Source organism: Mustela lutreola, chromosome 1 (genome assembly GCF_030435805.1).
Source record: "Mustela lutreola isolate mMusLut2 chromosome 1, mMusLut2.pri, whole genome shotgun sequence".
Taxonomy (NCBI): domain Eukaryota; kingdom Metazoa; phylum Chordata; class Mammalia; order Carnivora; family Mustelidae; genus Mustela; species Mustela lutreola.
Genome location: NC_081290.1, coordinates 274,061,197 through 274,078,514, shown reverse-complemented (window position 1 = coordinate 274,078,514; position 17,318 = coordinate 274,061,197). Strand labels below are relative to the sequence as shown.

Here is a 17,318-nt window from a genome sequence, read left to right as displayed (position 1 = left end):
CCCCACATCAAGCTCCAACTGTAGCTTCTTTGCTACAGATCTGTAACAAAATAGTCTTGATTATATTTATTCTCAGACAGAGACTCATTGCCCACTCTCACAGGAAATGACTATGGGTGCCCCTACTCATTCATTAACAGTACCTGAAATAGAATGTAAGTCTAATGACATACGTGAAAAATATAAACCAAAACACTAATGTACTTATTCTAGTCATTAGTCAAGACTTTTCTCTTCAAAGAGGGAAATCTCTATAGAAAGTCAAATTACCATGCAAAGTTTGGTTACTAAAGGTAGAATTCAATAAACCATAACCTGAAACATCTCTCTCAACCCAGAAATGTGCATGCCATGCCAGGCAACCAAGCAATCTTATCCACTAGTTATGAAACAATCCCTTGTATATTCTTCTTTTGGATGAAATATTGTAACATTAACTCTATTTTCTCTGTCAGCTGTTGCTTTTCTCATATGTGTGCTCTTATCCAGGAGGCATTTGTTTTTATAATATAACACTCAGGATTGGATAAAATTGTCCCAAATTCACCAACCAACAATTAGGGAAATGCTTGTGGACTTATATAAGAAATGTATACGACATTAAAATTTGATTAAATAATGGTAATCATGAAGAACAAAGAAAAAAAGATATTAAAGTACATAGAAATTGTGGATCAACACAATGAATTTATTTATTATAGCTAGAATTATACTATTTGAATAGAAGGTCATGAGTTATATCCTTGAACATGCTCAAGAGACAAGAAAACGAAAAGGCTAATTTTACAGAAGTTACAAAGGGAAGACAAGTGACAAATAGCTTAATTAGTTGATATTTATGGTCCTGTGGGATCATTAGCTTCTTGTACTGACTTGAGGATATTCATCATTGAGCCAGAAAAGAAAAGATCAAGATTTAGTAGTGTCAAAACTGATTTTCCAACAAAATAGGCCAGTCAAAATTAGGGGCCAGTCTTTCAACCCAGCTCAGAACCATGGAAAAGAGAAACACAACCAAGAATAATGTACAAAGGAGGGAGCTAAGGTGATAGATGAAACAAGGGCTACCTCACAATCTGCTGTGCAGACAGCAAAAAGGTGAATTGGGCTTATCTCCCACAAATACTACTGTATTTGATAGTGTGGCAGTGTATGATGCTGACTCAAAATGAAATGGGTCTGTGCTCCGTGGTCATTCTACTATATCTACAAACAACCTACTGGGAGAAGATTCAATTGTCCACACTGGGATGAAAACATAGAAATGATTTCTATCAACCCAATCTTATTTAAGCTGTTACAGGATTAGAAATTTGAGTCTTCTGTTTTGCTTTGTTTTGTTTGTTTGTTTTTCCATTTCAAGTCAGAGTTTGTTGCACCATAACTTCCTCATTGCATTTTTCACTTCTGCATTTCTCAGAGTGTAAATCAGAGGGTTGAGCAAGGGTGTCCCAATAGTGTAGAACACAGCCACCATCTTGTCCATTGGAAATGTAGTTACAGGACGATCATATGTGAATATACATGGGACAAAGAATAAGATGACAACGATAATGTGGGAGGTGCAGGTAGAGAGGGCTTTCTTTCTTCCTTCTGCACTCTGGTTATTCAGAGAATGTAAGATAAAAATGTAAGAGGTAAGCAGGACAATGAAACTTACCATGCAGATAGCCCCACTATTAAAAACTATGAGTAAATTAATTAAATGAGTGTCCATGCAAGCAAGTTTCAACAAAGTTGGCATATCACAGAAATAATTATCGATAACATTGGGTCCACAGAATGGTAGTTTCAAAGCCAAGAAAATCTGTGAAGAAGAATGGATAAAAGATACCACCCAGGCCAGATTCACCATTGTACCACAGACACGGTGGCTCATGATAGTTGTGTACCGCAGGGGCTTACAAATAGCCACATAGCGATCTAAGGACATGAGGACAAGCACCAAGATCTCCATGCACCCAAAGAAGTGAAATGCAAAAATCTGGGTCATGCACTCATTGTAGGAGATGACTTTCTTCTCAGATACAGAGTCTACTATCAACCTAGGAGCAGTGGTTGTTGAGAAGCAGGTATCAGCAAAGGATAAGTAGAAAAGGAAGAAGTACATGGGGCTCCCAAGTGTCCGGCTGAATCTTATGGTCATCATAATCAGTAAATTTGCCATCAGAGTTGCAAGGTATAGAAAGAAGAAGACCACAAACACGACTTTCTCTTTCAGAACATTCTGGGTTAGCCCAAGCAGAATGAATTCACTCACACTGCTATTCAATTCCATGGTTACAGGGAATGTAGAAGCTAATCATCTGCAGAGAAAATTGGGGAAATAGTGACCTGGCTATGGTGATGAAATTGGACTCAAAATTGCACTTATATATTTCTAATTCCATCAACACATAAACCAATGGCTCTCAGTTTTTCATATATTCATATATCGAAATCCCTTGGGAAACTTGTTTTTTGTTTTTTAATGTTATGCCCATGCTTTAACAATGAGCATTAATTGAAGGTCTTCTTATGTGGACCAAGATTTTCAGGGGTAACAAAGCTCTCACGTAATGGTTAGTTCTGCCAAGTTCTGAGAACTAATGACTTTGCTGTATGATTTTGATCAGGTCACTTCAAGGTCTTGAAGCTTTATCTTCATTTGACAATTAGACACCCTAATAGATACTTTATTAAGGATATACCTATGTGTATGATGTACTTACAATGTAAATGCAGCTGAATTACTGAAAAAGATTATCCCTTATTATTTTAAAATGTATTCACTTGGAGACTCTCTCTCAAAATAAACATTTCTTGATTTGGTCACCAGTTTGCCTTTATTATTCCTGACCTCTTGAGTACCTTGCTTGGATTATGCTTTAAGAAGAAATTACTTCCTAATTCAGCTTCATGGCAGCCATAGTTATACTTTCTTCTAATGCTTCCATTTAGGAAATTAGCACAATTTATTTTTATTCTGTCTACAATATTTCTGTACATTTTAATATTGATTTCAAATAATGTAGAATTTATTTTAATATGAGTTTTGAGAAGCTCTTTCTGATAAATCAAAATTCTTCAATAACAAAACAAAGTAGTTACCAATATATACTAAGTACATACTAATATCTTCAATCTATGTAAGGGGGCATATAAATATTTCCTCAGCCTCTTTTCATTCAAGTCAGAAGGATAACACACCTTTAGATAAGATCATTACTGATATAAGAATTACATAAAACCATATGTGATAATACCAAGTGAATTTTGATTTCAAAAGAACAACGGTCACTTAATTATCAATTGGCTGGTCAGTGAAGTTTCAAAAATAATAAAGAAGTGAAGTATTGGCCTTAAATATGTAAACTGGATTTTCCAGCACAGTTCTCTGAAATTCAATTATGCCATAATTTACTCTCAATTTCTCTAAATAGAATATAAACTTCCCATTCACCCTAATAAAATTCCTTATCTAAATAAAACTTAAAATTAATTTGCCATCTAGCTAAAATAATACTAGTGTTGTATGATAAACTAGAGATGCTATAACTATACACTGTGATCAATAGTTCCAAAGATCCTGACAGCATTAGAAAAGAATAAAAATAATGATTGTTTTGTTTTAAAACATTAGATTCCTGGGGCATCTGGGTGACTTTAAGAGGTTGTAATAGAGATGATTAGGGGCAAATAATGGACAATCAGTAAATCCAAGTGATGTAGCTCTATCTTGTTCTATTTTAAATAAGCAAAAAGAAGATTTGGGGCATTAAGACAAGAAAATACCATTTATAAGATATGCACATTATATGAGATCAACACCACCACTCATAGTTCTATCACTGAATTCAATCACTATCCCTTCACACTCCCAGACTGTCTTATCTTTCAGATTTTGGGTGACTTCACAGTAATAGAGCATGCTTCTTCTTCTCCTTAATCCTAATTTTAAATTTTTGCCTGTTTAAATTTTACATTTCAAATTATATTGCTACCAAAAGATATCCCTTGGTTTTTTCAGGTCAATAGATTTCTACCTCTATCTCTTCTATTAATATGTGCTTTATTAAATACATACATATGTTTAATATATATACTTATTTAGATTATACACACAATTTGATTTTGCAATCCCAGATTATATATGTTTCTTGTTCTGTAATCTTCAAACATCACTGAAACAATATTCCTCTTTTATTAGTTTTATTGACATTCACATTTTCTTGCAAGTTCAGTGTGGCCCTTTGCTTTATGTACAGAAAAATCTGTATACAAAGTTTCACCTGTGATCCAGAAAGTTTCTGTGGTACAGCACAGTCAAGCTAAAGCAGGAATGGGATGCTACTAGATAGCATTTTCTGTCCCTAGTATTCACCCTCCACAGCATATAAAACATCAAATCCCTATCATCATTGCATGCAAGAGAAGGTAAATCCTGAAAGATCAGAGAAGGGTGCCATCTGATACCTTAACTTCCAGTTCTGTAAAAATCGGGTTCTATAAACTGCATGGTGAGGAATAGGGAAAACTAGATACCCAAATGAATAATGGTGAAGAGGAAGATAGGGCAAGGAGAGCATAGAGTCAGAGCAGGAGAGAGGAGAATGAGAGTGAGGAGACACCATGAAGAGAAGGGTTAGGGGAGAAGATAGAAAAGACCTACAAAAGAGGGGAGGTGAGCAAACATATTGGAGAGGGTCGTTTGACCTGAGGTTTTATTGGAGAGTTCAGCTTCTTTCTTCCTGACCCACCACATGATCCCTCACCCCAAAACCAGACAGAAGTTGCAGGGGTGAATCATAAGCAGAGGATTAACAAGGTCTTAAAACCCAAGTGTATAGAAAATGCACTCTTAGTTATACCCAGCCCAGAAGCATCACCACTGACCCAAAACTTTTCAAATCAGGGGCCTCCCCAAGAGAGAAATTTCTCCCAAGTTGGCCGCAATGCCATGCTGAAGTTTCTTGCTCTACCCCACCCCTATATTAAACAGAGATGATCTAAAAGTAGGAAATCCTTGCACTGAGGTCAGCAAAGGTTTGGGAAGCCTTAACTACCTCAGTACCCCATGGGTGGAAATAGTGTCCAGGAACTTCACCATTTGTTAGAAGACCCTCTGAATATAGATTCCATCAGATCAGGCTTGACAAGGGAATGTGAGGAAATGATCTCAGACAAACTAAAAAGCTTACCTCTTTGCTTATGAAAAAATAGATGACTTCCAATAGAGCAAATTTTTTCGTATCTTCAACTTCAATTTACTTAGAGGCTGAATCATATGAAGCTTGAATAAAACATGCAAACTATACTTCATTGAGATTTATCAATGTTTTTATCACAATAGGTGATGGGATATAGAGAGTTTATGCAGAAAAGGGACTCTGCATGTGGTCCTACATCACATAGTTCCACCCCCAAAACACGAATTTAGACAAAAACAACAAGCTCTAGATTGGAGTAGGGGAGATGTTCATAAAAAAGAGAAATTTCTTAATTCAGTTCCTCAAAACTTTGTGAAGGAACCTTATCCCTGCACTCTGAGAGAGAAATTCCTTTGAGGCTGCCTCTCTTCCCAGAGTTGCTCCTTTGGAAAACATATGAGTAACTGGTTTCTTCCACAGCACTGCATATTTATGGCAACTCTCACACAAGTTAACAAATGCCTAAGGCAGGCATCCAGCCTCAGGAACCCCAGGAAAACCATTACTCCCAACCGTCCCAAAGGATGTCCAATGTGTCAACTTGTTCAGACGGTCCATGGGCAAACACATGCTTTGGGGCCAATTAGTTAGCTTCAACTCACTGTGAACTGCAGGAGAGGAAAATCTGTTTACTTCTCTGTAAACTTTGCTTCAGCCCATCTCTTCTAGAAGCGTGAAAGTTGTTGAAGCCACCTAAAGGTTTAGATACATGAACTATGTCAGATAGACAGACATGAGTCCTAGCCTCACCATTATTTGCTATGTGATGTTAAGCAAGTTTCTTACCTTCTTTAATTTCCATTTTCTCTTAGGAAAAGTCAACCAGTAATAAAAATTTCTCTTTCTTTTTTTCTTTCTTTCAACTTTCTTTCTTCTTTTGAATACTTTTTTTAGAGAGAGAGAGAGCACAGGAGTTGTTGGGGGGAAGGCAAAGGGAAAGAAAGAATTTTAAGCAGGCTCTACACCCAGTGAAGAACCCCACACAGGGCTCAATCTCTTAACTATGAGATCATGACCTGACCCCTGAAATCAAGAGTCAGACATTCAACTGACTGAGCCACCTAGGTGTCCCAAATACACACACACACACACACACACACACACACACTCACATATATATACATATATAAACACATATATACATATATACACATATATATAATTTTACATATATATACATATATATATATATAATTTTTAACATTAATATTCAGTACTCCCTTTCCAAATCTTAACTACGTTTCTAAGTTAATGTAGAGAGGAAGAAAGGAAAGAAGGAAAGGGAAGGAATTTTTGAATACATGTCTTCTGTGTTTTCTTTTTCTTTTTAAATGTGTGTGCCATCCATGGGGTACTGGGTGGTTCAATCAGTTAAGTCTCTGACTCTTAATTTGGGCTCAGGTCATGGTCTTGGAGTCATGAGGTCGAGCCCTGTGTCAGACTCTGCATTCAGCACAGAGTCTGCTTGTCCCCCTACTGTCCCCCTCACTCTGCTCCTCCCCCTACTTTTTTCTCTCTCTCCCTCTGAAATACATACATACATTCGTACATATATACATACATCCATACATAATGTATACATAAGTCTTTAAAAAAAGATGTGTGCCATTCCACATAGCCACACAGAAAGATATATGCCATTCTTCATATCCACACAGAAAGTTGCCTGAGAATAGTTATAAGCTATCAAAGATGATATAGATTGCATCATAAATTACTTTTCCAATGGAAAATCATGTTACTACCCAGCACTCTGGTTCAAGAATCACCTGCCAGGTGTGTCACTGTCTGCTAGGCACCTTCAATGGGGATGAGGTGAGCCATGCAGGGTACAGGGGAAGGACACAAGGTGGAGGCAGGAATGGAGGTGAGAGGTCTTCACAAAAGATTGCACAATGCTTTGCACTCTTGCTGAAGGGTCTAGTGGTAACCAGCAAGCCGCAAGCCCTGGTATCTCACATAAATGTCTGAGAGGAAATCATACCCCAACACTTGGCCTCTTTTATTACAAATGGCCTGGAAGAATCCTAAGAATGGTGTTTGGTGTGTCACTTACGATCTCATTTGCAACAACGTGGATGGAACTAGAGCGTATCATGCTTAGCGAAATAAGTCAAGCAGAGAAAGACAACTATCATATGATCTCCCTGATATGAGGAAGTGGTGATACAACATGGAGGCTTAAGTGGGTAGAAGAAGAATAAATGAAACAAGATGGGATTGGGAGGGAGACAAACCATAAGTGACTCTTAATCTCACAAAACAAACTGAGGGTTGCCGGGGGCAGGGGGTTTGGGAGAAGGGGGTGGGATTATGGACATTGGGGAGGGTATGTGATTTGGTGAGTGCTGTGAAATGTGTAAACCTGGTGATTCACAGACCTGTACCCCTGGTGATAAAAATATATGTTTATCAAAAATAAAAAATTAAAAAAAAAAAAAGATCTTAGAACCTCAGCTTCCCCATTAATTAAATGGGAATATGAATACCTACCTTTAAAAGGCTTCTGTAAATCTTAAAATATCTAACATAGGGAAAGAATGAATCTCTGGCTCAGAGAAAGCACAGAAGAAATAGTCATGTGTTATTATTAATCTTACTTAAACATGAGGAACTGAGAACCAGTGAAGTGAAATACCACACAAAGTTCCCACAGCTAATTGGTAACAGAACTGAGCCTAGAATCCATATCTCTTAAGTATAAGTCCAAATCTCTTTTATGTTCATATTATGTGCACAGTAAGGTCATAAGATTTCTTTGCCTGGAGAACAAGAACAGCCAATGAACGAGCTCCTGCATTAAACCTCCCTGTTCAAAAGTCCTAAACAAACTCCTTACATTTTAAAGAATTATTAAGGTCTCCAGTTCTGGTGGGAAAATTTTGGAGGGTTGTTTGCAAGGAGATCCTGAAGTGGCCAAAGGCAAGAAGCTGAGTCAACAATCTCATGAAGATTCTTCAATCTCTGAGTCAAAAGACCTTTAGTGCTCATTAAATTTCTTGTACACCATAAGACCGGATGACATTGAGGTTCCAAATTCTGTCAAAACAATGCCAGGATTTCCTGAAATCACTTGACTATACTCATCCCATCATGAAACCTGTGGAAATAGAACAAATACCAACTGAGGTTTGTCTTTTTTTTTTTTCAGCATAACAGTATTCATTATTTTTGCACCACTCCCAGTGCTCCATGCAATCCGTGCCCTCTCGAATACCCACCACCTGGTTCCCCAAACCTCCCACCCCCCACCCCTTCAAAACCCTATGATTGTTTTCAGAGTCCATAGTCTCTCATGGTTCACCTCCCCTTCCAATTTCCCTCAACTCCCTTCTCCTCTCTAACTCCCCTTGTCCTCCATGCTATTTGTTATGCTCCACAAATAAGTGGAACCAGATGATAATGGACTCTCTCTGCTTGACTTATTTCACCCAGCATAATCTCTTCCAGTCCTGTCCATGTTGCTACAAAAGTTGGGTATTCATCCTTTCTGATGGAGGCATAATACTCCATAGTGTATATGGACCACATCTTCCTTATCCATTCGTCCATTGAAGGGCATCTTGGTTCCTTCCACAGTTTGGCGACAGTGGCCATTGTTGCTATAAACATTGGGGTACAGATGTCCCTTCTGTACAAAGATACATCTGTATCTTTGAGGTAAATACCCAGTAGTGCAGTTGCAGGGTTCCCAACTGAGGTTTGTCTTAGTTTAAGCCCCCTCTGTCCTCAACTTAACATCAACCAGGGCACTGATTTAAACTCTGCTTATTTAAAGTTGTATCTTACAAAGGAAGGTTTCCAATGAATAATTTAGAAATTCTGGCTAGATAAACCCAACTAATACAATGAAAATTTGAGGAGAGAAATGATTTTAATTGGATCAGTAATAGTTCAGGGGTGCCTGGTTGGCTCAGTGGGTTAAAGCCTCTGCCTTTGGCTCAGGTCATGATCCCAGGGTCCTTGGATCGAGCCCCACATCAGGCTCTCTACTCAGCAGGAAGCCTTCTTCCTCCTGTCTTTCTGCCTGCTTCTCTACCTACTTGTGACCTCTTTCAAATAAATAAAATCTTTTTTTTTTAATAAAGAAACAGTCACAATTAAAATTCAGATCACTGGGAGCAAGACTTATTATTTTCAGAGAGTGGAAGAGGGAACAGAGTGTGAAGAATGAGAAAATGCATAGACAGCAGTGGCTTTATTTTCTACTCGAATTTTGTATATACATATAATTATAAATATAATTATATTTTATATAAAAGATTATAAAATATAATTTTATATATAATATATGAAATTTTATCTATATAAATATATATAAAATATATACATGTATGTACATGTATACATATAATTGTATTTTATATAAAAGTATATAAAATATAATTTTATACATATTATATAAAATTTTATATATAGAGATAGAGATACCATTACCAAAATCTAATATCAGCAATAACTACATTCCTTTGCCAAACTTTACTTTGGTGTGTTAATGTTACAGATATACTTAAAGGGGCATATGGGAAGATACCTCATTTATGCACTTATTCAATAGTTATTCACTGAACTCCTACATAAGGATGTTCTAGACTATTATGATACATAATGAAAAAAAAATTCCCTGCCTCAACTAGAGCATACAGTCCATGAGAGGAAACTGACAAAACAAAAAATAAGAAAATTAAATTATATCAGCATATCAGAAAGCAATAACTTTTCTTGAAACATAAAAAAAATAAAATAAAATAAATAAGAGTAGATGGGGAAGTGAGGTCATGAAATCCAAGGTATGAGTTCCTCTTTCAGAACATAGTCATATGATGTACGATCTCCTATACTGCTCAGTTTATGAGAATTCTTGATCTTTTCCACCCTTGAGTCCTGACTGCTGTCTTCATTGATCAGAGAGATCAATATCCTACACATAAGTTTCTTTTAACTTGAAATAGTTTAAGTTTCTGTTTCTAATCTCTCAGATTTTTTTTGTCATTCCTCCACAAAGATTTATCAAAACATGGGATGAGTGGCAAGAGTTTTGATGGGTAATTTCTCTTCCTAATCTTTTCACTGGATCTTACATATTAATTAAACATAATCTCCAACACTTTTTAATTTACTATGAATACTGAATTACCAAATCCGAATTGGTAAGTGAACTAACTGTGAAAATATTTTTCCTGGCACCATATTACTGGCTTTTTGTCTTTTCATTTTTCTTTTTCTCTTTCTTTTCTTTTCTTTTTTTTTCCAATATATAAGCTCCTATTAAAGAGGAAAAAAACACACAAAGATTTTTTTTTTTTTTTTTTTTTTTTTTTTTTTTTTTATTTTTTATTTTTTATAAACATATATTTTTTATATACATATATTTTTATCCCCAGGTCTGTGAATCACCAGGTTTACACACTTCACAGCACTCACCAAATCACATACCCTCCCCAATGTCCATAATCCCACCCCCTTCTCCCCAACCCCCTCCCCCCGGCAACCCTCAGTTTGTTTTGTGAGATTAAGAGTCACTTATGGTTTGTCTCCCTCCCAATCCCATCTTGTTTCATTTATTCTTCTACCCACTTAAGCCTCCATGTTGCATCACCACTTCCTCATATCAGGGAGATCATATGATAGTTGTCTTTCTCTGCTTGACTTATTTCGCTAAGCATGATACGCTCTAGTTCCATCCATGTTGTTGCAAATGGCAAGATTTCATTTCTTTTGATGGCTGCATAGTATTCCATTGTGTATATATACCACATCTTCTTGATCCATTCATCTGTTGATGGACATCTAGGTTCTTTCCATAGTTTGGCTATTGTGGACATTGCTGCTATAAACATTCGGGTGCATGTGTCCCTTTGGATCACTACATTTGTATCTTTAGGGTAAATACCCAATAGTGCAATTGCTGGGTCATAGGGCAGTTCTATTTTCAACATTTTGAGGAACCTCCATGCTGTTTTCCAGAGTGGCTGCACCAGCTTGCATTCCCACCAACAGTGTAGGAGGGTTCCCCTTTCTCCGCATCCTCGCCAGCATCTGTCATTTCCTGACTTGTTGATTTTAGCCATTCTGACTGGTGTGAGGTGATATCTCATTGTGGTTTTGATTTGTATTTCCCTGATGCCAAGTGATATGGAGCACTTTTTCATGTGTCTGTTGGCCATCTGGATGTCTTCTTTGCAGAAATGTCTGTTCATGTCTTCTGCCCATTTCTTGATTGGATTATTTGTTCTTTGGGTGTTGAGTTTGCTAAGTTCTTTATAGATTCTGGACACTAGTCCTTTATCTGATATGTCGTTTGCAAATATCTTCTCCCATTCTGTCAGTTGTCTTTTGATTTTGTTAACTGTTTCCTTTGCTGTGCAAAAGCTTTTGATCTTGATGAAATCCCATCATCAAGACAGCATGGTACTGGCACACAAAGATTTTGTCTCGAATATCTGACTTTTATTCTTCACAATTTTTTTGAACTTCAGTGTTTCATTTGTCTCTACAAACCACCATTAGTCTGTTTCATATTTTCTTTATGGCATTTTTCATTTCCCTATTCCTGAAAGTATAAATCAAAGGATTGAGCAAAGGAGTTAGGATCGTGTAAAAGACAGTCACCATTTGGTCAAAGGAGAAAACAGGTGCAGACCGTGCATACACAAATATGCAGAGGACAAAGAAGAAAACCACAATAGCGACATGAGATCCACAGGGGGAGAGAGCTTTCCACTACCCTTCATGGGTGCTCAGAGAGAGCAAGATGACAACATAGGAGACAAGCAACAAAGAGAGTATTATGATGCAGATAGACCCACTGTTAGCAACCACCAAAAGGCCAAAGATGTGTCAGTGCAGGCAAGCTCCAGTAATGGGTACAAATCACACATGAAGTGATCAATGGTATTGGGGCCATAGAAGGGCAGGTGGAGAGTAAAGAAAAATTTTGTCAGGGAATGCAGAAAACTCGCCATCCAGTCTATACCATCAGAATGCCACAGAGCCTATAGCTCATGATGGTTGTGTAGTGTAGGGGCTTACAGATGGCCACATAGTGATCATAAGCAATGGCTCTGAGGACAATCACCTCCAGCCCAGCAAAGAAGTGTTCAGCAAAGAGCTGGGTCAAGCAATCTCAATGGAGATGGCTTTCGTCTCATAGAGAGAGTCCACAATCATCTTGCGGGGCAATGACAGTGGAGAAGCAGGCATCCAGGAAGGACAGGAAAGCCAAGAAGTACGTGGGGGAGCTGAGGAGTACTGGGCTGTTGCTGATGGTTACGACAATTAGCCAGTTGCCCCTGACAGTTGCAATGTATCCAAACAAAAATACAAGTACTGTTTTCTGAACTTAGGATTTTGTGAAAGCCCCAGGAGAACAAACTCAAGTTACAAAATTTTGGTTTTGCATGATTTCCAAGGGAAAGCTCAAAGCTGCCAGAAGGACCATGTAGAGGCTACAATTATGAGAAAGAAAAATGTGTTTCAGACCAGTGTAAAGTGATACGGTCGTCATTAAGAAGTTGGTGCATCTACATAAAAAATTATCTTCTGTGTTTCTAGCATCACTGTGAACACAAAATTCAAATTTGTTGAAGGTGGTAGTGGAAGCTCAGGAAGAACTGAGGAGGAGGAGGAGGATTCTAAGGAAAGGAGCATGACACTGGAGTTATCATGTCCACCCCTGAGCACAGAATAGGAGCAGAGTACATTTACATGCTATCCCTGCCAGAAGTTTGCCTGATCTGCAAACAGAAGAATAACGTTCAGGTTAAGAAGCACTTGCAAATCATGGTTACTCTCAAATATTTCTTTAAACATCTGAAATGAACATGGCCTTTAAGGTGAGTTCATTCATTCCTTATAAAAGAGAAGATACATGGGAAAGCTCCATACAAACACAGAGCAAGTATCCATGTGTTGAGTTGCTTGGTTGTTGTTTTTGTTTTTGTTTTCTTCATCATTTTAAAATAAGAACTGGAATTTAGAAGGGAAAAAAAAAAACCTATACCAGAGTGTTGGCATGTTTACTAAATTAAATAATACCAAAACAAAACAAACAAACGAAAAATAGTTGTAGGCCTAGTGCCTAGGATACAGTCCATGTTAGGTCTTATCCTTATTGTACTGATATGAAACTCATGCATACAAAGATAAATTTGAGAATAGAAGTTAGATCTGGGATATTAATAGAGAAAATTTAGTTCTAATACCTAAGTCTTTCCCACTATGTCAACAGAAAGGAACAAGCCTTTTCCTCTCCTTGCAAGAATGAAGAGCAGATTGGCCTTTCAATTCTCCACCCAGCTGTAGAGGTTTAAGCCTTCTGATTCCCTTGTTCATGTTTGGATGAGGCCTTTTGATGAAGAACACAGAATAAATGAATGTAGAATCAGAAGATAATGCCCAATTACTTAAAGATACAATCTATCAATGGCATTATTTTTAAGCACTGTCTACACACACAGTAAGCTTGAAATTTTAGATTATCATAAGGTAAAATATGTGGTTTTATTTTAAATCACGGGTTTTAAAAATATACTAATTCTAAAGTTGTAGTAAAACTGCTTTACTCATGCACTCATTTGCAAAATTCCTTTGCATTATTTCCAGACTGACAAACATGTTTGTGTTCCTTATAGTAGTAACTCCCGCACTAAAGGTTATTCTAAAGTGAAATAGGGTGGTATAAATTTTTTTTAAGATTTTATTTATTTATTTGACAGAGATAGATCACAAGTAGGCAGAGAGGCAAGCAGAGAGAGAGAGAGAGAGGGAAGCAGGCTCCCTGCTGAGCAGAGAGCCCGATGTGGGACTTGATCCCAGGACCCTGAGATCATGACCTGAGTCGAAGGCAGTGGCTTAACCCACTGAGCCACCCAGGTGCCCCAGGGTGGTATAACTTTTATAATGGAGGATGATGTCATGTAATTTATGATAGTGAAAATTTAGATATATCTAACGTGGTCAACAATAGGAGGATGCTTCTGCAATTCAGGCTATGACAGATTGATAGCACCTGATACTGACAGTGAAACACTAATTAATAGTGTGAGGACATGAACGGTGAAGCATTTTTATAATGTGAAAAGAGAAAAACAACAAATGCATAATAACTCTGCCCATTTATACTGACATGTTATATAATCAAAATCAAGATGTGAACATACAAAAATAATAGACTTTTATTTTCAGTAAGTATCTAGAGAGAACTGTATGAAGTTTAAAATTAAAAATCAAGTTTACTTTATTTAAGATGATTTATTTATTCTCGAGAGAGATTATGAGCAGGAGGGGCAGAAGGAGAGGGAGAGAGAATCTGAAGCAAACTCCATGCTGAATGCAGAGTTGCAGAGCAACTGCAACAGGTTTGCAGAGCAGTCGGAAGCAGACTCTGCAGAATGCAGAGGCAGAGCACTATCTCAAGACACTAGATCAACCACCTGAGTTGAAAGCAACATTCAGATGCGTAAGCCAATGGATCACCCAGACACCCCTAAAAATCTTCAAATCCACAACACCATCATTTTCCATCAACTTAGCAGTTCAGAAAAAAAGGAGAGGGAGCTTGAAAATCATTTTATCAAGTGTCCAGTATAATTAATTTGTGTAGGTGGAACTCTCATGATAACATAACATAGCTTCTTAAACTAAAAGTGTTAAACTGTTATAAGCTTTTCACAAATAGATGTATCATGGCCCAAATTTTCCTGAAGATTCAAAGGTCTATTCTTCCTCAATAGCCATACTCTTCAATACACTGGAGGTGCACCAGAGATTGCTCAAGGACCTTCGTGGCTGTAAATGGAACTGTGAACCATCTCCAGGGCTGTGACCTGGGAAATTTTGCCTCCCTACTCTCCCCTTTGCCCACTATTTCCTTCCCACTCATTTTGGCACAAAACTAATTCTAGCATCAATCATTCTGAAAATAATAGAAATTCCCATTTGAACACTCAAGTAAATTTTTAAAACTATATGAGAATCCCAAGAATTCTGACATTGGAACGTTTAATGTCTTCATTAATCTCTCCAACCCTTTCTTCGTGTGCTTCTAGATGCCTATCTTTGTTTTACTCAGCTTCCTTCTTTCCCTCAGCTTATCTTCTAGATCACTGATTCCCTTTCTGTTTCATTTACCCAGACTGTTAGAGTATCCAGTTTAGAATGCAACGCATTTCTTTTGTAAAAGATTTTGTTTATTTATTTGACAGAGGGAGATCACAAGTAGAAGGAGAGGCAGGCAGAGAGAGAGGGGGAAGCAGGCACCCTGCTGAGCAGAGTTCCTCCCAGGACCCTGATATCATGACCTGAGCCAAAGGCAGAGGCTTAAACCACTAAGCCACCCCCGTGCCCCTAGACTGCAACTCATTCATAGCATTTTTTAATCTGACCTAATTGGATCTCATTTCTGCCCTTAGAGATTCTATTGTGACTAATACTTTATTCAAGCCTAGCTCTTGACTTTGATTGCTCTCCTGAATTATTTCTCTGACATCTTGCTTATACCCATATCTAATAGTTCTGTGGTAGAGGACATTAAAGAAAAAAGAAACAAGCAAAACTATATGAGGAATTAATAGTATAGTCACCATTGTATGTAATATTCTATAATCCTATTTCAGGCTGAATTTAAGATTTTATGCACTTATTAGTACATATTAGCCACATATGAATGTCTTTTAAAAAATTATTTATTTATTTGACAGACAGAGATCACAAGCAGGCAGAGAGGCAGGCAAAGAGAGAGAGGAGGAGGAAGCAGGCTCCCCGCAGAACAGAGAGCCCAATGTGGGGGTCAATCCCAGGAACCTGGGATCATGATACCTAGCTGAAGGGAGAAGCCTAACCCACTGAGCCCCCCAGGAGGCCCAAACAAATAAAAAATAGGATAACATGACTAGGACCTAAATAGGTATATGTGGCATTACATCAGCATTTGGATTTAACCTGAAGATGAAAAACTAAATAAGTTCTAATTTCATTAGCCTTGATGTATTAGGTACTCCTAACCCTCTAAAAAATGTTTGCATTCTAACAGCTACTATTTATTGATAACATATTATTGTGTCAAGTGCCGTCCTGTGAACACCACGTGGATTATTTTGTTTCTAAATCCTTTGAGACTTTTTATATATGATTTACATTAAAAATGAAGATTTAGGGTGAAAAAAAGTTATATAGCTGGCCCAGTGGTCCACGGCTAAGTGATAGACTAATGCTTGCATTAAACTTGGTAGCTGGACAACAGCACCATTCTTTTAACTACTATCTCACACTTTAAAATACTCTGAAAATGCAAAAATGTGCATTATAAATCTCACCATTTGTCAGTCTCTTGAAAATTCTGGTGATGGTAATCTCTTATACCGCACAGAGAAAAGCCCCTTCAATGGCTACCCAACATGTGAAATGAGTCCCAAGTCTTACTTGTACATGTAAGAGGGAGAGGAAGAGTAACTCTGGCTGACAAGGTAGAGAATGTTCCCCACTACTTATCAATCTTCAGCATGGTCTCCAGGAAAAAAGTAAAGAAGCAAAAGTTTCCTTCTTGGGGCACCTGGGTAGCTCAATGGGTTAAAGCCTCTGCCTTTTGCTTGGGTCATGATCCAAGGGTCCTGGGATCCAGCCCCACATTTGGCTCTGTGCTCTGCAGGGAGCCTGCTTCCTCCTCCTCTCTCTCTCTGCCTGCCTCTCTGCCTACTTGTGATCTCTGTCAAATAAGTAAATAAAAATCTTTAAAACGAAAGAAAGAAAGAAAGAAAGACAGACCTGTAATGTGTTGGAAGTAGAGTAGCAACAGGTGCTTGTTAAGAATAATGAATAATGTGAAAAGATGTATGTCTAATCTGAAATCTACTTTTTATTCCTCAGTACTTAAGCTATATATGTCATCATTTTAAAACTAAAGGACACAATTTTTAAAGATTAAAGGACTTTTTCTCTTTTCCATTTTTTTGTTAAAAGAGAAGGAATGGCAGGTCTGTATACTCTGAATCTAGGTAGCCCTGGGATTGAAGCTTGAGGGAAACTTAGACTTAGTTCATAATGTCCCTGGGGAGAGGGTGCATACCCAGGAGTCTGTTGTCCTACACACTCCTGTATCCTACCTATTTTTATATCTATTCACATCTGACA

General features: G+C 37.6%; 1 protein-coding gene and 1 pseudogene across 1 annotated transcript; both read right to left on the bottom strand.

The window, feature by feature from the left end:
• Positions 1 to 1,363: 1,363 nt before the first annotated feature.
• Positions 1,364 to 2,278, bottom strand: LOC131822386 (olfactory receptor 4C11-like). Its single transcript, XM_059158774.1, has one exon. It carries the CDS (start codon positions 2,276 to 2,278, stop codon positions 1,364 to 1,366), a length of 915 nt encoding a protein of 304 aa, XP_059014757.1.
• Positions 2,279 to 11,705: 9,427 nt separating this feature from the next.
• Positions 11,706 to 12,591, bottom strand: LOC131822370 (olfactory receptor 4C15-like; annotated as a pseudogene).
• Positions 12,592 to 17,318: the final 4,727 nt, after the last annotated feature.

What these genes read in the sequence shown, in the direction of transcription:
- LOC131822386 (XM_059158774.1), bottom strand. Translation starts at nt 2,278, where the DNA reads ATGGAATTGAATAGCAGTGTGAGTGAATTCATTCTGCTTGGGCTAACC.